The sequence below is a fragment of the Lissotriton helveticus genome, chromosome 12, assembly GCF_964261635.1.
Source record: "Lissotriton helveticus chromosome 12, aLisHel1.1, whole genome shotgun sequence".
Classification (NCBI taxonomy): domain Eukaryota; kingdom Metazoa; phylum Chordata; class Amphibia; order Caudata; family Salamandridae; genus Lissotriton; species Lissotriton helveticus.
The window spans coordinates 42318841-42339677 of record NC_136073.1 but is presented as its reverse complement, the minus strand read 5'-3'; the positions used below and the strand labels follow the sequence as shown (position 1 = coordinate 42339677).

General features: G+C 46.8%; 1 protein-coding gene across 1 annotated transcript in view; it reads right to left on the bottom strand.

The window, feature by feature from the left end:
- The window catches only part of GIGYF1 (GRB10 interacting GYF protein 1), a 1662840-nt gene that overhangs the window by 1206261 nt on the left and 435742 nt on the right, over positions 1-20837 (bottom strand). The window contains exon 9 of the mRNA XM_078668650.1: positions 12101-12144. Coding sequence (XP_078524776.1) covers positions 12101-12144 — 44 coding nt within the window. The remainder of the gene's footprint in view (positions 1-12100; positions 12145-20837) is intronic.

The following is a 20837-nucleotide window of genomic DNA, read 5'->3' as shown; positions in this document are numbered from 1 at the left end:
TCTAGGCAATAGGAAACACCAGGGATGAACCCTCCAGCATCGGCCTAGATGTCGTTCTGGCTCCCACTGCATCAGACAGGGGAATGACCAATGCCGGGATCGGCACAAAGTAAGGTAATGCAAGGTCGACTGGCATTGATACGGATCCAGACCTGGATCCACAGAGGCCCGCGGGGGCCATAAACTGAAACATCGAAGGCCCAGCAACCTTGACTAGGTCCACGGGGCCCAAAGGTGTGCTGGCAGAGTCAGGCTTTCTGAAAATGTTGTAGAAGGCTTCGTAGAAAGCACTAAGTTGGGCAGGGAACACCCAGGCTCCCGGAGAAGGGGGGAGGCGCTGTATCATCCCTGATGGAGACACCCAAGACGGAGCCTTAGAGCAGCGACGCTCCAGGTCCCACGTCGTGTCAGCCAACCAACAGGGAGAAGGCGAAGAGCACCAGAGCTTATTCGCCTTCTTGTGCTTCAACACACCCGAGGATTCGAAGTCTTGTGCGTGGGACCTGGTGTGGGGCCTCTGCGAGCAGTCTTTAGACCTTCCTCTCGCGTGAGACCGGGAATGACGCAGAGCCCACTGCTAGGCCTCCAAGAGCTTTCGGACTGCTCCAGCAAAAACTTAGGATTAATGACTCGGCAGTCGGAGCACAACTTCGGGTCGTGATCGATCTCCAGACACCAAAGGCACACAAAGTGCGGGTCCGCAACAGACGTCAGTTTGTGACCGGCCTTGCAAGGTTTTAAGGCAGTCCGATGGTGGGACATCCCTTGCACACCAGGAGTCGAAGACTCAAAAAAGAAGAAGTATATAAAACGTTGAAGAAAGCTTAGTCAAAATGTGACTAATGGGGTAGCTCTTTCCGGATTTGCTATAGACTGGTGCAGAAAAAGAAAGCGGACGTCAACGTGCAGGTGAGTGGTCTAAGTAGGCACCACAACGTCATCCCAGTGACCACGTCGATGGACGCAGTCTTGACCAACAGTACCTCCCGACACGCAGGGTGTAGGAAGCTGGCTCTGTATATACTATACCAAAATGAGGTATAGTGTGCACAGAGTCCAGTGGAACCCCAAAGGTGGGCAGAGGTAAAATTAGACAGCACCTTATTTGTTGTAGTGTGGGCGAGCAGTAAAGTTTTCAGAGGGTAGTGTTAAGCATTTGTTGTACACACTAAATGAGCAAGTGATGTCTCACACTCAGACTGAACTCAGACCAATTTAATTTGTATAAAAATAATATATAGCTGTATTTATTTCCTAGAACCAAGCAAGCCTGGAACAGTTAAGTGTATTTGCTAATTTTCAATACAAGCAAGCTGAATGAAATGACTGTTGCAGGTTTGTAAATGCTTTCAATACAGTGGAAAACGGTTAGATTCCTTTGCAGATTACTTTCTGGATTACTTTTTCTACTCGGTGTGATACACCTAGATATCACACTGGGACATTTCCTAGAGAAAAGTTAAGTAAGCAATTTTTAGTTCATTGCAGTTTTCTTACAGGTCAAAACAAAACCAACTCCACACGCAACATTTTTCAAGGAATAACAGTCAAAGTATTAATGTTGAGAGAAATTAAGTGATCGGTTAACAGGTAAGTACTTGGTGGTGGGAGTTGGTATCCTGGGGTAAGAACCATGGTTCCCCCCAGGGTCAAGGATGCACTCCCAAAACCTCCACAGCGGCACTAGGTGCAGAGTGCAGAGGTCTAATGTTATCCAATGGGGGATAGGGGGCTTCCGGTTGGTGGCTGCTCATGAGCAGGCCACCAGGTTATGGGAGCAAAACTCCTGTGGTTAAGCTCAGGGAAAAGGGAGATCCGAATTAGCACCAAAAGTACACCCACAGCGGTGCAGGGGCAGCGGGTGCAGGTTTGGTGCCCTGTTTATTTAAATGGGGATTCTCCGGTTTCAACGAAGATGGCAAGCTCAGAGACTAAGATCTTCTGGAAAGGTAAGTTGGGATGCCTGGGGATGCTGGGAAACCATCAGATGGGCCACCCAAGGCTGTGGGACTTCGGGTGTAGGGGTGTCTTTGGGCGCAGGGTTCTCTTACCAGCTCCGGTCACGGTCGGGGGATCCTCCAGAAAGACTGCAGGCGTCATCAGGAGTATCGAGGCAGGTCAGAGCACCAAATCTCAGCTCAGAATCGCCGGGGAGACCTCCTTGTGGTGTTGGGGCACTAACTCTGGCCGTAGGAGTCGGGTGCAGAGTGGTGCAGACTTGCGGATTTAGCCGGAGCCAGAGTTAGTGGGTGAGCAAATCCGGTGCTCACAGGAGACTAAGTCTTTTCTGTGGAAGGAAGGGCAAGTCCTCGGGGTTCTTGAGGTTTCTGGCTGCAGGACACACTGGGATTTCGCTTCTGCAGGTTCGAGGTGGGGACAGGCCGGGAGGGCTGGGGCCAAGTCAGTGGGTGTCTTCTTAGCTCTTCGGTCCTTTTCTTCTTGGTCGATTCTTGTCTGAGGCAGCAAGGTCGGAGTGGCCCTTAAATACTAAATTTTTAATATTTTTAATTGCCTTGTATATGTCTAACATACTTTTATGATTTTTATTAATCGAATAAAGTGGTTTTGACTTGACTTGACTACTAAATTTAGGGGCATTACTGGCAGTTAAAAGTTGGGACTAAAGGGTCTCTTCTTTGGGGTGGGTACACCCATTATGCCACCCTCCAATGGGAGGGGGCATATACCTCACGCTGGTTGGCTGTGTCTCCCCATCTCCAAGATGACAGGGACCGAGTTATACTTCACCTTGCCTCCCCCACCTGAGGGGTGCGGTTGGCAAAGGTGGGAACACCTCCCTTCCTCACTTAGTTTTCCGAGCAATTCGGGACCAGTGGGGGCCAGTTGATGAAAGCAGCAAAAGGCCTGGAGAAGCTCACAAAGGCGGCAAGCCCCAGAGCTTGCCCTTCTTGGAGTCTGCCCATCCTGGGGACGGCGTCTTGGCACCTCGTCCCAGGATGCGCATTGTTCCAGACCCCCAAGAGCAGCAGGCTCTCGACCCAGGGGTCCAGAAACCTGCCTGGTGGTGGGAGCTGGCGAGCAGCCACTCAGCCTGGACACTAGTGTTAAGTCGTTTTTCAGGGGGTAGTCGCCAAGATGCCCCCTGTGTGCATTTTTCATTAAATCCCACACTGACATCAGTGTGGGTTTAATGTGCTGAGAAGTTTGATACCAAACTTCCCAGCTTTCTGTAAAGCCAGTACGGTACCATGGAGTTCGTAATAAGCTCCCAGCACCATATACTCTTACAAGGTCTAAGAATGGACTTATTCTCTAAAGAGGTACAGGGCTCAAGCACCTGTACCCTCGCCATTGGTATAGTGCACCCAGCTAGAGAGGTGCCTGATCTATGCCAGGGCAGCTGGTTGTAGGCATGCCACACAGGGATGTGTGCCATGTCCACTATTCACTTTGACCTGCAGCCTGCAAAGGCTGTGCAACTGTAAAGGTAAAAGGCCTCGAAGGGTGGAGCAATAAGTGCTGCAGCCCTTAGAGGCCTTCAATGTCCACAGTGCCCTTGGTACCTGTGGTACCATTTACCTGTGGCCAAAGAGTGCCAATTGGGTTCTGTCTGCAATGCAGTTTTAGGGAAAGAACATAGGCCTAGGGTACCTGTTTAGCAGGAACCCAGGGCACACTCAAAGCACAGCAGCAGTTTAGCAATAAATGGGTGCAACCATGCAAAAAAGAGGACACTTTCTTACACAAGGGTACTGCTAATAAAACAATTCTCCAGATACAGTCTGATGCCTGGTGGAAATTTCTACGGTAAGGGATCTATAACTGTCTTTCAGATCTTCTCATTTCCTATCTTAGCATGCTTCTTTTCAACCTCATGCTGTCCTTACATTTAAGAGGATCCCACTCCCATCAAGGTTTTTCTATCTCCCCTTCCATGTTTAAGAATATTGTGTGCTGATCAGATTCTTCGAAAAACTATTAAGACTCTTTATTTCTGCCTCAAGTTCCCTTTCTTCCTGTCGATGTTCCAAGTGCCAAAGTTATTTTTGAGCTCTGGGGCTCTTGTTTCGAGGCTGCCTGCCTTTCCTTCCCGTTTTGAGGCAGTTTGTCCTCCGAAATCAAGCTGACCCCCTCCACCACCACCTTCCTGATTACCTTTCTTTAGAACCAGTGGCATGGAAAGTAAAGAGAATCCTTTGACTGAAGAAGTTAACATTAAGAGTTTCTGTATTTGTGACAAAGTAATCACTTAAAGTTTGACTTCAACATCCCGATTGGAAGCGCTAAAAGTTTTTTTACTTAGTGACACTTAAAGCTCCGGGCCTAATTTTTGTTTACTGGACCTCTAAAGTGATATCCTCAAGGTCAATTTGCCTGATGTTCACACAGACCTTCCTTCTCAATATCCTCCTCTAAAGAGTCCATCTCATCTACTGACCAAGTTTTATACCTCTTTCATTCCAAATTAGATTGTCGCGACATTCACAGCTACCCACTGAAGCCTGTGACAAATGGTCCCTTGGAAGACAGAACATATATACTGTATGTTTGCAATTAAATTAGTATATCCAATGGCAATTAGGGCAGACCTTGAAGATTGTCCTCATAGTACAAAATTGCATTTAGGAATCTAATATCACTTTCATAAAGTACCAGTATAACTACTTCAAAGGCTTCTTAAGAATATTCCAGATATCCTCAATTAAGCACCAAGTGGTGCTTCCTTTCCGGATTACATAATACCTTCGGTCCCTCAAAAATTTCAAAAACCTTTTCGGGAGCTTACTTGAGGTCCCCTCCAAACCAAACAGTGGAATTTTTTTTTTTTTTATTGAGGTCATGTGGGAGCATTCTGGGCTTATAATCGATGTCACAGTGAGTCATGCAGCCTCCACTTAAGTAGATGCCTACCAAGAGTAGGAAAATATGTTGTAATCCAGCACTTAAGGACCAAACTACTTGATTGCGAAATTATGCACAACATGTAAAACTAGAACAGGCAATGCTGCAAATTCAAAAATACCAGTTATAGTCCGTGAGGAGCATGGCAAATTAACTTGCCACAATTAAATAAAACATCAAGACCGCTAGCAGCGCTATATTTATTCAAAAACAGTGTAGCTGGCAAAGGGGTGGGACTAGAAACACTTGTCTGAGTTCAGTTAACAGCCTCTGTACCATTCTACCAGCTCCATTCCAGTGTAGTATGAATTGCTTTAAAGAGAGGCAGACAGTGAGTCGAGTTGAGGGTTAGAGAGGGAATATGGAGCTTGTGTAAGTGCCACAGAGAAAATAAAAGCAAACCTATGACCGAGCGATCACAATATTTACTCAACAAATGTGACAAAACGAAGCACATTTTTTAATTGTGCCAACAAACTGAGACGTACCAGTATGACAAATGCTAAGCACACCTTGAACTTAAAGGCTGTCATTTGTACCATGTATGAGAGCAATCAGACATTGCTTCTCAGCAACTCTGAATATAGGCCACTAAAAAGATTAACAGCTTTTAATGGGAAGACTTTAATAGGCCTCTTCATACCTTCAGTGCAATAAAGATCAATTCTACGGAGAATAAATAAAACATGAGAATTCGAAACAAACATTTGCCTATGGCCCTCTTCCACCCATTCCAAACAACTGAAATGAATATGCTACTTACCAGTATGCATCTGTTCTTGGCATGTAGGGCTGCTAACATTCATATCTAGTGCATAGATCGCCGCCTAGCGTTGGGTCCGGATGATTGCACATTGTTGTCCTGGAAGAGTCTTCGAAGTATCACGAGATAGGTGGCTCCTCCCCTGGACTACAGTGCGCATGGGCATCGACTCCATCCCCAGATTGTTTTTAGCCATTGTGGCAGAGATGGAGTGAAACAGTGTACAGGATGTCCATGCTAATGATGAATGCTAGAGAGTGTCTGCAGCCGCCACGGGCACCGGGGAGGAGGGCGGGCGATATGAATGTTAGCAGCCCTACATGCCAAGAACAGATGCATACTGGTAAGTAGCATATTCAGTTCGAGGCATGTGGGCTGCTAAATTCATATCTAGTGCATAGAATACACAGCAGTCCCTCCATTAAGGGCGGTTGCCCGTGCCAGCTGCAGAAGCTTGAAAAAGTGTCTTGAGAACAGCCTGTCCTACAGCTGCTTGCTGTTTGGAATGCACATCTACGCAATAATGCTTGGTAAATGTGTGTGGAGTAGACCACGTGGCTGCTCTACAAATGTCTTCTAAAGGAATGTTCCCCAGGAAAGCCATGGAGGCCCCCAATTTGCGTGTAGAGTGCGCCCTTGGGGGTATTGTTAAAGTGCGTTTAGCCTTTTGATAACTGATTTGAATGCATTTAACAATCCATCTGGCTATTCCTGCTTTGGAAATGGGGTTGCCTTTGTGTTGTGCTGAGAAGGCAACAAAAAGTTGTTGTGTCTTCCTAAAGGGTTGTGTCCTGTCAATGTAGTACATTAGCGCCCTCCTAACGTCTAATGTATGAAGCATTCTTTCTGCTACCGTTTTCGGGTTTTGGAAAAAAGCAGGCAGGTCAATAGTTTGGTTGATATGAAACTGTGACACCACCTTTGGAAGGAATTTGGGGTTAGTGCGGAGCACTACCCTGTTAGAGTGTATTTGGATGAATGGCTCTTGGATTGTGAGCGCTTGCAGCTCACTAACACGCCTGAGCGACGTGATAGCAATGAGAAAAGCCACTTTCCATGTTAGAAATTGAAGTTCGCATGAGTGCAGTGGCTCGAAAGGTGGGCCCATCAGCCTAGTGAGGACCACATTGAGGTTCCACACAGGAGCTGGTGGAGTTCTAGGAGGAATGACTCGTTTCAGTCCCTCTAAGAAGGCTTTAATGGCAGGCACTCTGAAAACAGAGAGGTGCTGCCGATTCTGGAGGTAAGCCGCTATGGCGGATAAATGTATCCGAATGGAAGCGTACGCCAGATTGCATTTGTAAAGATGTAACAAATAGCAGATGATGTTAGGAATGGATGCATCTAGCGGGTTGATATTGTTGTCTGTACAGTAAATGACAAACCGCTTCCATTTTGCAGCATAGCAAGCATGCATTCCGGAGGCAGGTTGAGGTAGCCAAATTCTAAGACCTCAGGAGCCAGATCGCCAGATTGAGCTGTTGCGGATCTGGATGCTGAATGTCGCCAAGGCTCTGCGTCAAGAGGCTGGGTGTGAGATGCCGCCTTTGATGCGGTACCACGGAAAGTTCTAGAAACGTGGTGTACCACGGTTGGCGTGCCCATGTTGGAGCAACTAGGATGAGAGTCATCGAGTGTTGCTTTAGCTTTCTTGCCACCAGCGGAATGAGAGGCGCTGGGGGAAAAGCGTACGCAAATTTGCCTGACCAGTTCATCCATATCGCATTCCCCTGCGATTGCGGATGAGGGAACCTGGCGGCAAAGCTTTGGCATTTTGCGTTTTCCCTTGTGGCAAACAGGTCTATCTGTGGATGACCCCACTGCTGGAAGTACGGGTGGAGCACTGATGGATGAATCTCCCACTCGTGCATTTGATGGCTGTACCTGCTGAGCAGATCCGCCATCTGATTGTCCTTGCCGGGGAGGTGTTCTGCCATGAGGAAAATGTTCCTCTGAATGGCCCACTTCCACATGCTCTGAGCCAGATGAGACAGCTGTGGTGAGTGAGTACCTCCTTGCTTTTGGATGTAGTACATGGCTGTCATGTTGTCCGTCCGGATCAACACGACTTTGTTGCACAAATGTACCTTGAAGGACTTTAGCGCCATGAAGATTGCCATCAATTCCAGGTAGTTGATGTGCAACTTCTGTTGTTGAGTGGACCACAGTCCCTGCACAGTGTAGTGGAGCACATGAGCTCCCCATCCTTGGAGAGAAGCGTCCGTCGTCAGGATAATCTGTGGCACCGGCTCTTGGAACGGTCGTCCCTTGCAAAGGTTGTGTGGATTCCACCAATGCAGAGAGTTGTATGCCCGACCGGTCACCAACACTAGGTCCGTCAGTTGTCCCCGAGCCTGTGTCCACTGATTTGCCAAGCATTCTTGGAGAGGACACATGTGCAACCTCGCGTGCGGGACTATGAAAATGCAGGAGGCCATCATGCCTATCAACTGCATGAACACTCTCGCTGGTAGGGAGTGTTGCGGTCTGAACCGTTGGATTAGTGACTGGATGCTGTTGATCCTGGCTGGGTTTGGCTGAGCCATAGCAGTCAGGGTGTTTATTGTCGCGCCTAGATACTGCCGCACATGGGCTGGTTGAAGGTGCGACTTTGGGTAGTTTAGCGAGAATCCCAGACTGTGAAGGAGTTGAATAGTGTGGGACATGTCCGCGGCGCATTGTATTTCCGACTTCGCTTGAACGAGCCAGTCGTCTAGGTAGGGGTAGACATGTATGTTCTGCCGTCTTAGGTGCGCCGCTACTGTCGCCAGACACTTTGTGAACACTCTGGGGGCAGTAGTCACCCCGAAGGGTAGGACTTTGAACTGATAGTGTTTGTTTTGAATGGTGAACCTGAGGTACTTTCTGTGGGATGGGTGGAGTGGGATGTGGAAGTAAGCATCCTTGAGGTCCAAGGTTGCCAGGAAGTCCCCTTGGTTTAGCAGGGGAAGAATTTGTTGCAGTGTCAGCATGTGAAAGTGTTCTGACAGTATATACATGTTGAGGGGGCGTAGATCCAGAATAGGTCTGAGGGATCCGTCCTTTTTTGGGATGAGGAAGTACAGGGAATAGACCCCTGTGCCTTCCTCCTCCATTGGTACGAGCTCTATTGCGCCTTTTTGCAGCATTACCAAGACCTCCTGCTGCAATAAGTGCAAGTGCTCTGCCGACATAGGACGGTGTCTTGGTGGAATGTTGGGAGGAGTGGATGTTAACTCCAAACAATAACCGTATTGGATCAGTTTTCTCACCCACCTGTCTGTGGTGATGGATGTCCAGACTGGCAGGAACTGCTGGAGTCTCCCCCCGACAGGTGTTGGATGGTCGGGGGGCAGTGACAGAGAGTCACTGTTTATTGGCGGCAGAGGAACGGGAGTTGTTGTTCCCTCTGCCTCTGCCCGTGGCACTGTTTCCTCTGTAACCCCCTCTACCTTGCTTGGGGTAGGAGGATTGTGCACCACCCTTTGTAAATTGTGATTGTTGACCCAAGTGTCCTCTGGTAACACCACGCGCTCCTGAGCAACGAAAAGTGTTTCCTCTGAATTGTTGGGACTGAAGTGCCCCCATGGACTTAGCAGTCTCGTTGTCCTTTTTAATCTTTTCAAGTGTGGTGTCTACATCAGGGCCAAACAGTCTGTCAGGATTGACGGGCTGGTTGAGGATTGTAGTTTGGATGTCAGGCTTAAATCCAGATATACGAAGCCAAGCTGGTCGTCTTAGCATGACGCTAGTGTTAATCCCCCTAGCCGCCGTGTCTGCCACATCAAGCGCACACTTTATTGCAGCGTTTGATATAAGCTTCCCCTCTTGTATGAGCATTTTGGCTGCTTCTTTATACTCATCAGGTAGATGTTGAAGTAGCTGTTCTAGGGTGTCATAATGCGCCCTATCGTAACGCGCCAATAGTGCCTGTGTGTTTGCTATACGCCATACATTGGCAGCCTGCGCAGCCACCCTCTTGCCGGATGCCTCAAGCACTTTTGACTCCTTGTCAGGGGGAGGAGCGTCACCCGTAGTTTGGGAGTTTGCCCTCTTGCGGGCACTGGCGACCACCAACGAGTCCAGAGGCAACTGTCCTCGAATATATGCAGGATCCCCAGGTGCTGGCCTGTATTTTTTCTCGATACGCGGGTTCACCACTCTTGCCCTGGAAGGTTCCTTAAAGATCTCTGGGGCATGTCTAAGGACACCTTTGAGCATAGGAAGTATTTTAACAGTTCTTTCTGAGACAGAGAAAGTGTTAAACAAAAAGTCTTCCTCCACCGGGTCAGCATGCATGTCTACATCATGATTTGCTGCTGCCCGTTCGATTAAAGCATTAAATGCTGCAGAATCCTCAGTTGGAGATGTACGTGCCCCAAAACCTTGTGGATCTTGTACCACCTGCTGTCCACCTTGGTCCCCAGTGTCGTCATATGTGTCCTGCTGAACATCAGGGTCATTGTCCACTGGGAAATTGTATTGGTCGTCTTCCTCATCATCCTCTCCCCCTGATTGGTTTGGGGAAGGTGATGGACTCCTTCTTGGTGGTGGTAGAACGGGCTCAATAAGGGCAGGACTGTCCAGTGCTGTCCTCTTTCTTCAGTGGAATAACATATGATTCCAGTGGTTGGGAAGTGATCTTCCTTTTGTAAATGGTCAGTTTCCCCGTGTGGGCATCGATGTAATGCTCTGATTGGTCATCTGAGGCTTGAAGCGCCGAAGGAGCCGAAGTCTGTGGCACCGATCTAGGTGCAAACGCCTTTGGTGGAAGAGTGTAAAGAAGCTTGGCTGATGACTTCTGAGGAGCGTCCACCTCCTTTGGAGCCGACGGCGTGGGAGCAGTCGTCGACAAAGCTTTTTCCCGAATCCGTTTCAGGGAGTCGGTGACCTGCGCGGTGAAGGAGGCGGAGGGTGTGGTAGCCGACGGCCGGTGTCAGGTGGCGTCAGAGTCCCTCGGTGTCGACGGTATTTGCGTCGACGAATCTTCAGCCGCATTGTGGCGCGGGTCGTTTGTAGACTTTGGCGCCAACGCCGATGCTGCAGATTCGACATCTTTGTGCCGATGCGTAGTGCCTGCGGCCTTCGGGTCGTGGCTTGTAGTCGACTTTTGTTCGACTGGGCGTTTAGTTGGCTGCGCCATAGGAGCGTCTGAAGGCGTGTGCACCGACTTCGACGACCGTGCCGGAGCAACAGAGGCCGACTCTTGACGGACGGCCTTCTTGGAGGACGAGTCCTTGTGCACCTTGTGAGGCGCTGCAGTCTCGACAGCCTTCTTCGACTTCTGTGGGCCGGAGGTGGACGGAGCCGATGAAGGAGCCAGTTTCGATATCGTTTGCTGGACGTCGTCCGTTTCTGGTGTTGTCGCGTCCAGTAGTTTCGATTTCGCCTGGACGGCGGCCATTTTGTCTTTTGTCGAAGCCGTGGTTTTCGGTTTCGATTTCGGCTGGACGTCGGCCACCTTAGGTGCCGTAGAGACCGATGGTTTCGGTTTCGATACGGTTAATGGCGGCTCCGCTTGAGTGTCCGTGGCCGGGCGAGAAGGCGGGGCCGGGGATAGCGGTGCGGGGTCGTGGGTAAGGCCGAGTGGCGATCCCGTGACCTGAGCCTGAATCATATAGACTTCGGGGCATAGCTCTTCCTCCGAGCTATCTTCCGCGGCCCCATAAACGTCTTCGTCGTCCCCTACCTCCTCGACGTATTCAGTGTCCTGGCCGTGCCCTTCGACGTGTTCTTCGGCATCGGACTGTACCTCCGTCGTCGGAGGCGAAGTTTGGAGATGATGGCTACTGCCTTCCACCGCGGGGTCGTCGGGTGCCGGTGCCGCTCGCTGGGCCTCGAGGCGCGCCGCGCGCCGATGCTTGAGCGTCTTCTTTGACCTGAATTGAGAGCGGGCCATACAGTTGTCTTCGTTGTGGTCCGGTGACAGGCATTTGTTACAGACCGGATGCACATCGATGTGTGTATATTTGGATCCACAGATGGGGCAGTATTTAAATGGGCTCCGCTCCATGGTAAGGTTGTCGGGTCTTGCTGCGACGAGAGGGCCTCGATGTCTGAAGAGTAACTTGACTCCGTTGATTTCCGGCTCCGAGAGTCGGACGACGCTCGAGACAGTGCGCAAACAATACCGACGCTGGTAACGAAGGCCTTTTGGCCTTAAGAACAAAGTTTATCGGTTCCGACACGGAGACGTCGAGAACCACATCCGAACCCAATGGCGGAAAAAAACAATCTGGGGATGGAGTCGATGCCCATGCGCACTGTAGTCCAGGGGAGGAGCCACCTATCTCGTGATACTTCGAAGACTCTTCCAGGACAACAATGTGCAATCATCCGGACCCAACACTAGGCGGCGATCTATGCACTAGATATGAATTTAGCAGCCCACATGCCTCGAACATGAGATGAATTGAAGAGAGCTTAGTAAGGTTAACCACATAGGCCTACATTTTGTTATTTTTATCAATGTTCTATTTATACATGAAATCATACCTCCTTCGGCACGGCGGACTGGTTTTTCAAACCTTCGTTCTCCCCTAATGTACATAAGGAAAAAAGAAAAAAGAAATGAGAAAGAATGCAGAACTGTTCAGAAAGAACGCTTTAACAGCTATAGTTATAACGTAAAATGTAGTAACATCATTAACAAGGATTGTTAAAAAATATATATACGCGCAGTGTAGGAAAGTGAGCCTTTCTGACATAGTCACCCGCACTTTTTGCCTGGTATCTCATTCAATTTGCACTGGGTTCCTTCTATCCCGGCCCCCAGTGCCAAATCTCCTTACCTAAAAACGTAAAATTGCTCCAATACTGGGAAGACCTTTAGCACCCCTACAAGTCCACTAGTAAATGGTACCCCTAGTACCTAGGGCATGGATACTAAAGAGGGTTCCTAAGGCTGCAGCATGTATTGTGCCACACCTAAGGGACACCTCACTACACAGAATGCCATTGCAAACTGAGTGAAATGGTGCAGACAAAAGTAACATGCATTTGCAATGCAATAGGTCTCGCAATTACGGAAGTTTGAGCTATTGGCATTGTAAATGACAATGGCTTTGGTTTTTGTTTTTAACATAAAAGGCATTGTCATTTACAATGCCAATAGCTTAAACTCTGGTAAATGTGAAACCTATTGCATTGCAAATGCTTGTTAATATTCTGTAGAAGTGTGGTGGCAGAAAAGGGGTAGTAGGCATTTAGCCTTCTCCGCTCAGGCAGGGTTAGAAAATACACCATTCCACCCAGTGATTAATTTTAACCGGTGTTTGCAGGTGGGGCCAACTCATTTTTATTTTCCCTCATCATACCTTGAGGGAAAATACCTTGGCCCCAGATAAAGAGCTTCACAAACAATCAAGGCGGGCAGAAGGAGGAAGACAAAAACTGAACCATTGTGACAGATGGAGGAAGTAGGCACATGAAAAAGTGGGAGAAACGGGCAGGGAGTGCCTGCTAGAGGATTAGAGAGAGGAGGCGGAATGAGAGTTGAATTTCTGCTGATCTCAAACTCTAACAGTACTTGCCGGTACAATACTGCCTAAATTCCACCAGCTTCCAGAATTCCCAATCCTCCATCGTTGTATTAACCCTTGAATTTCAAATTGCCAAAATCTGAACCTGGAAGCCCATATAAATGACTTAGGAATTTCAAATGAAATATCTCTTCTCGCCTCAGGATTTTTAGTGGGTGGTTCAAGCTCTTACCCTCTCAAGATTACACTATGGTAACAGACTTCTATTAGACCTAAACTCCATCTGGCACCCTTAAAAGCAGCCCTCCCACTCAGCTATATAGTATCAAGTTTAAGGAAATACTATCCCATCACTCCAATCTTGATATCACTGAACTGACTACCATTTGAGGCAAGAAGAATCTTGAAGCTGGCCTGCATTATTCTCAAAGCTATTCATACAAAGACCCCTGATCTATCTGACTGAGAAGCTGATCATCTCATGTCAACATCGCCATTGGAACTCCAACACAGTTCTAGTAGAAATTCCTCCTTTCACAAGAAAAGGTATCCTCAGTAAGTCTTCTTAGGATATGCTCCCAGGGCATAGAATGCCATTCCCCAGCAATCAGATCCAATTCTTCTCTGGAGGTCATCAAAGCAGAGATAAAAACGTATACTCTTCTAATCGAACTAATGAAAAAGCTGCAAAATGTACAAATGTGTTATTCTGAACCCTCTTCATGGTTATGAGTTAACTAACACTGAACAGAGTACATTTATTATGTATTCTACGAGACTTCCTGTACCTTTGTAAGGTGCTCTGCTTCCTGTGTGATCCTGTTTTGCACTGCATAATCACATATAAAAATAAATGAATAAATAAGTAAATAAATGCATTACTCAATATTTGATATACTGTTTCCTGAGTTAAGAGTTAAAGGTTTGTGTTGGTCTAACAGCTGAAGGGGTGTGAGGATGGTCTAAAAGTTAGAACCCCTCCACACACCAGAAGACTGGATAATGTCGTATAAGGCTGACATTGTGTTGGCTGGGAACGGTTACGTCACATCCAGTTGTGTTACCTAGTGGAGGATTACCACCTATATACGCCTAGCTTCATTTTCGTGCAATATGTCCTATGTTTGCACGCACACGGTGGCAGATGGGTTTCTGTGTTTACTCTTGCTGAGACAATGCATTTAATAAATGTTTTGACGATGAAAATGCGCCGTTGATTTTCAGGTCCTTTTTGAAGAAGTTAATAAAAGTTATATTGTCTTGAGATCCATGCCCAGTTTGTGATGCATTTTGCAGCCGCACCATTCATTCAATCAAAGCACTGTAATTCTTTAACTGACAAGGTAATGTGAGGTTAGTGGCACCAGGAAATGAACCGAGGATTATTTGGTTAAAGAATCAATAGGGGGAATTCTAGTTGAAGAACATGTTCCAGTTATTTAAATGCACTTAGATAAAGATGGCAAAAAGAAGAGAGCCCAGATAACAACAAACAGTTTTAGTATGGTTAACTCGAGCATCTGCTTTCTCAGTGCAACAGCTGATATTATCAGCTTAGATATTCCTATGCTCTCAAGAGCATTTAGGCAGCTGGAGGAAAAAACCAATTACCAGTATGCATCTGTTATTGGCATGTAGAGCTGCTGAGTCGTACACTTTTGCAATAGATCGCCATTTGGTGTTGGGCTCGGATGATTGCAGGTTGTCGTCTTCTTAGAAGAAGTCCTTATAGTCACGAGATAGGTGACTCCTCCCTTGGACAATACTGCGCATGGTCATCGACTCCATCCTCAGATTGTTTTTCGCCATGATGGGAAATGATGGTGTTAGTAGAAGTAAAGAGAAAAGGATGTCCATGCGTGTGCATCTAAGTAAGATGAGAACTGGAACAGATACAAGTCCCGGGGAGGCGGGAGGGCGTGTACGACTCTGCAGTTCTACATGCCAAGAACAGATGCATACTGGTAAGTAGCATTTTCCGTTCGAGGCATATGCGCTGCAGATCGTACACTTTTGTATTGATTGTGCAGCAGGGTCTCCCCTAGCGGTGGTCGCTTGTATCCGTTGCAGTAGTTTGAAACAGTGTTCTAAGGACAGCTTGGCCCACTGCAGCTTGCTGCTTGGCTTGCACATCAACACAATAGTGTTTAGTGAAGGTGTGTAGTGTAGACCATGTTGCAGCCTTGCATATGTCCTCTAGTGGTATATTTCCTAAGAAAGCCATAGAGGCTCCTAGTTTGCGAGTGGAGTGTGCTCTAGGAGGAACTATTAGTGTACATTTAGCTTTATGATAGCATATTTGTATACACTTTACAATCCACCTGGCGATTCCCCCTTTAGAGATGGGGTTGCCTTTGTGCGGGGGGGAGAAAGATACAAATAGTTGTTTTGTCTTTCTAAAGGATTTAGTCCCATCTGTGTAGTATAACAGGGCTCTTTTAACATATACAGTGTGTAAAGCCCTTTCTGCCACGGAGTCTGGCTTTTGGAAAAACACAGGTAGCTCTACTGATTGGTTAAGATGAAAAGGAGTAATAACCGTTGGCAGAAATTTTGGATTAGGCCTAAGAACCACTTTATTAGGATGTATTTGAAAAAATGGTTCTTGTATTGTGAATGCTTGTATTTCACTAACTCTTCTGAGAGAGGTGATGGCAACAAGGAAAGCAGTTTTCCATGTTAGGAATTGCCATTCACACTTGTGTAAAGGCTCGAAAGGGGGTCCCATAAGTCTTGTAAGGACAATGTTTAGGTTCCATACCGGAGCAGGTGGTAACCTAGGTGGGATTATTAGTTTTAATCCTTCCATGAATACTTTTATTACAGGTACTCCGAAGAGAGATAGATGTTGCCTATTCTGTAAATAGGCTGCAATTTCTGCCAGATGCAGGCGTATGGAAGAATAAGCCAAATTAGACCTTTGTAGATGTAAAAGGTAACAAATGATATTTTGGATGGTAGCATCCAGTGGATCAATACGATTATTTTTACAATATATTGCAAATCTTTTCCACTTAGCGGCATAACATGCTCTGGTATTGGGTCTTCTAGCTTCTTTAATTATGTTCATACAGTCTGGTGGCAGGTTTAAGTATCCAAATTCTAAGACTTCAGGAGCCAGATCGCCAAATTCAGTTGGCTTGGTTCTGGGTGTATTATTTCTCCATGGTTCTGTGTTAACAGGGAGGGCGTGAGCTTTAACTTTTGATGTGGAACCAGTGAGAGATCTAGTAGTGCGGTGAACCACGGCTGGCGTGCCCATGTGGGAGCTATTAGTATTAGCTTGAGAGACTGTTGTCTGAGCTTGCGCACTACTAGTGGAATGAGTGGGAGAGGCGGAAAAGCGTACGCAAATCTGCCTGACCAATTCATCCATATCAAATTCCCTTCCGACCGTGGGTGTAGAAACTTGGCGGCGAAGGTTGGGCATTTTGCGTTTGAGGGTGGCAAACAGATCTATCTGTGGATGCCCCCACATTTGGAAGAATGGTTGAAGCACTTGTGGATGTATTTCCCGTTCGTGAATCTGTTGTGACTGTCGACTCAACAGATCTATCTGATTGTGAATTCCTGGAAGGTGTTCTACTGTCAGGTGTATGTTTTGAGGAATGGCCCATCTCCAAATGTTCTGCGCGAGCTGGGACAGTTGTAGAGAGTGTGCCCCCCCCCCTGTTTTTGTATATAGTACATGGCGGTCATATTGTCCGTCCGGATTAAGACAGCTTTGTTTTGTACTTGCACTTGAAAAGTTTTGAGTGCTAGGAATATTGCTAGCAGCTCTAGATGGTTGATATGGAACATTTTTTGTTGGTTGTTCCATTGGCCTGGAGTGGTATATTGTAAGAGATGGGCTCCCCATCCTGTGAGGGATGCGTCTGTTGTGAGCACTATCTGTGGAACAGGCTCTAGGAACGGCCGTCCTCATATCAAGTTTTTGGTGTTCACCATTGCAGAGAGCGATATGTACTGTCGTCTACCAACACCAGGTCTGTGAGCTGACCTTGAGCCTGATTCCACTGTCGTGCTAGACATTCCTGTAACAGAAGCATTTGCAGTCTTGCATGTGGAACTATAAAGATGCAAGATGCCATCATGCCTATTAGTCTCATGAACACTCTGGCTTGGAGAGACTGTTGGTGTTGAAAAATGGAGACTAAGGTCTTAATGCTCTGTATCCTGGCTGGACTGGTATACGCTAGAGCTGTAGATGTGTTTATGGTAGCTCCTAGATACTGATGAACGTGCGAAGGCTCTAAGTGCGACTTGGTGTAGTTTATGGTAAACCCTAAGTCGTGCAGTGTTTGAATTGTTTGTTTTGTGTGTTGGACACATTGACTGAATGATTTTGCTTTTATGAGCCAATCTAGGTAAGGGAAGACATGTGTCTGTTGTCTTCTGAGATGTGCTGCTACAACTGCTAAGCACTTTGTGAACACTCGTGGTGCTGTTGTGACCCTGAATGGAAGGACTTTGAATTGATAGTGCTGTCCTTGTATGACAAAACTTAAATACTTCCTGTGAGCAGGATGTATGGGAATGTGAAACAAGCATTTACAATGCAATAGGTTTCGCAATATTAATGTTTGAGCTATTGGCATTGTAAATGACAATGCCTTTTATTCATTTGCATCGATGCGTAAACAAGCACTTTGTACTTCTAGTCCATGCTTAGGAGAAGCAAGGCTGGCAGTCTTTTACTGCCAGCCTTGCTCAAAGTAAGCAAGGACTATACGTTCAAAGTGCGTGTTTATACACCGATTGCAGGTTTTAAAAAGAAATGAATACAAGCATTTGCAATGCAATAGGTCTCGCATTAGGAACGTTTGAGGTATTGGTATTGTAAATGACACATTTTTTATTTATGTGTTGGTTTTGAAAATAGCGAAATTAATAGCTTTGTCATTTACAATGCCAATAGTTTTAACTTTCGCAAACGTGACACCTATAGCATTTGTAATGCAATGTGTTGTATTTACATGACTTAGATGTATTAATATTACAAACAATGGCTTTTATTTTTTTTAATAATTAATACTTAAATAAAAGTTATTGTAATTCATAATGGCAATAGCTTAAACTTTTGTAAATAACTTGGGAAGATTATGTTCAGTGTATTTTATTTCGATGAAAATCCAATAGCAGAGGTGAAATATTAACATCTTTTTGTGACATTTGTAATAAAGCTTGAAGCATTGAGAGAACATATTAGAACCAGTTGTTGTTGAATGGTTGCACAGAGTGATGCTGTGGCCTTCAGTGGTGCTGAGTGATGCTGTGGCCTTCAGTGGTGCTGAGTGATGCTGTGGCCTTCAGTGGTGCTGAGTGATGCTGTGGCCTTCAGTGGTGCTGAGGGGTGCTGTGGCGTTGGAGGGGTGCGGTGGCGTTGGAGGGTGGCCACGGAGGGTGGCCACGGAGGGTGGCCACGGAGGGTGGCCACGGAGGGTGGCCACGGAGGGTGGCCACGGAGGGTGGCCACGGAGGGTGGCCACGGAGGGTGGCCACGGAGGGTGGCCACGGAGGGTGGCCACGGAGGGTGGCCACGGAGGGTGGCCACGGAGGGTGGCCACGGAGGGTGGCGTTGGAGAGTGGAGTTGTAGGGTGGAGTTGTAGGGTGGAGTTGTAGGGTGGAGTTGGATTTTGAGGGTGGAGTTGGAATCCGTAGTTGTAGTTTGCCGGTGGATTTGGAGGGTGGATTTGGAGGCTGGAGTTGTAGTTGGTGGGCGGATTTGTAGGGTGTATTTGGATGTTAGTGTGTGGAGTTGGATGGTGTTTTTGGAGGGTGGAGTTGGAGTGTGGATTTGGAGGGTGGAGTTGGAGGGTGTAGTTGGATGGTGGAGTTAGAGGGTGTCGGAGGGTGTATTTGGAGGGTGTAGTAGTGCTTGGATGGTGGATTTTGAGGGTGGAGTTGGAGGGTAGAGTGGTGGGCGGGTAGAGTGGTGGTGCTAGAGTGTGGGTGCTAGAGTTTGGGTGCTAGAGTTTGGGTGCTAGAGTTTGGGTGCTAGAGTTTGGGTGCTAGAGTGGTGGATAGGGTGGTGGTGGCGCAGAGTGGTGGCCATTAGAGTGGTAGAGTGTTGATGGAGAGAGTGGTAGAAGGCTGTACTGTGTGAGAGAGTATTTGTGTGAGAAAGAGAGAGTGTGTGAGAGAGTGTGTGTGAGAGTGAGTGTGTGTGTGTGTGAGAGAAAGAGAGTGTGTGTGTGAGAGAGAGACTGACTGTGCTTTGATGTGGGGGTGTATATGTTTGTTTGCTTGTGATTCCATATGTGTGTGTGGGTGCAGACGTTTGGTATTTGGATGTTTTCTGAGAAGGGCTATTATGTGTGCTACGTACAATGTACCAGAAATAAGAGGCAAGGAAGACTTACAAGACAGTCTTAAAGGTGAAAAATGACTGGGCTGAAAATCGCTGGGGACAAATTAGAGATGCATGCTAGAAGAAAGATTCCCAACAAATTGGATTGCTGGTCACAAGGGGAGAGGCCGACAGACGGAGGCTGCCTGATAGCAGCATTTCTGTAGCTAATTGACTCTCTGTAATGTACGCACTTGCACTTTGATAGTCGTAATAACTGAATAAAGTTAAATATGATGATGAGGATGGCAATATTTTTTATTTTTGCATCACATCACTGTACTTTTTTTTGAAAATAGCCCATAAATTCTTTGGCCAACACGATACATTGACAAATTGTTTATATTAAAAAATAAAAAGCAAAAAATGGGAGTGCCACTAAGTCTGGCAGGCAGAGGGCTGGTTGAGGTCTGCTGACTGCAGGGACATCTTGTGCTTATTCTATAAACCGAATGAACTGAAAAATAAATGATTGCTGCTCCTGGAGAGTGAGGCGGAGTTAAATTTTGTTCTTTTTATTCATTATGATTTTAATTGTGTCTGGAAATACAACTCATATTACATTTTGAGGCTTGTGGTAAGGTGGCATGATTTGAATCCTCAAGTAAACAAATGCACATATTTTTCTGCAAGAGAGATATGAGTTCCGTAACAGATATGGCCCTCTCTGGCGCTACAATGAACAAAGCAATCCGTAAAGAGCTGCTTCGCTCACGTTCCGCCAACAATGCAGTGCAGGAGAGATATTTAGAGGAGCCACCAGTTGTGGAAATAATGAAGGAAGGAGGGGAGCCACCTGAAATGAAGCTTTTGGAGGAATTAACGTCTCCAGTCCCACAATCCTGTATAAAATATCTGCATACGCACAATCATGTACGAAAGTACAAGCTCATATTTTATTCCTCACAGGAATTCAATATTGTGATTCGTTCTTACTCTAGGTTTTTAGATCACAATTAAAGTTCGTAGTAAGCATTAAGTGAAGGTAAACTAAAACCAGCTGTGTCATAAAATAGCTTCGGGTCAACGTGCCCACTTGATGCCGCTGAGCTCCTTAACCAATTGTAGTCTACCTCTGAGGAGGACTTAGGGCAGCCTTTTATAGAGTTTCGCTCGTTGTGACAAATGGCAGTGGAGATCCGCAGCCTCCTATGCGTGCATCGTAGATGGAAATGTGAAGAAGCGCCAAAGGCACGCAGGAAACAAATGAAAGCGTGGCATTGGGAATCTCCTTGCAGCCTCCTATGCATTCAGCGTAGATGGAAATGTAAAGAAGCACCAAAGACGTAGAGTAAACAACAAAAGCGAGGTATCGTGAATATCCCCTCAGCCTCCTGTGCATGCACCATAGATGGAAATGTCAACGAGAGCAAAAGACACGCAGGATACAATAACAACAAT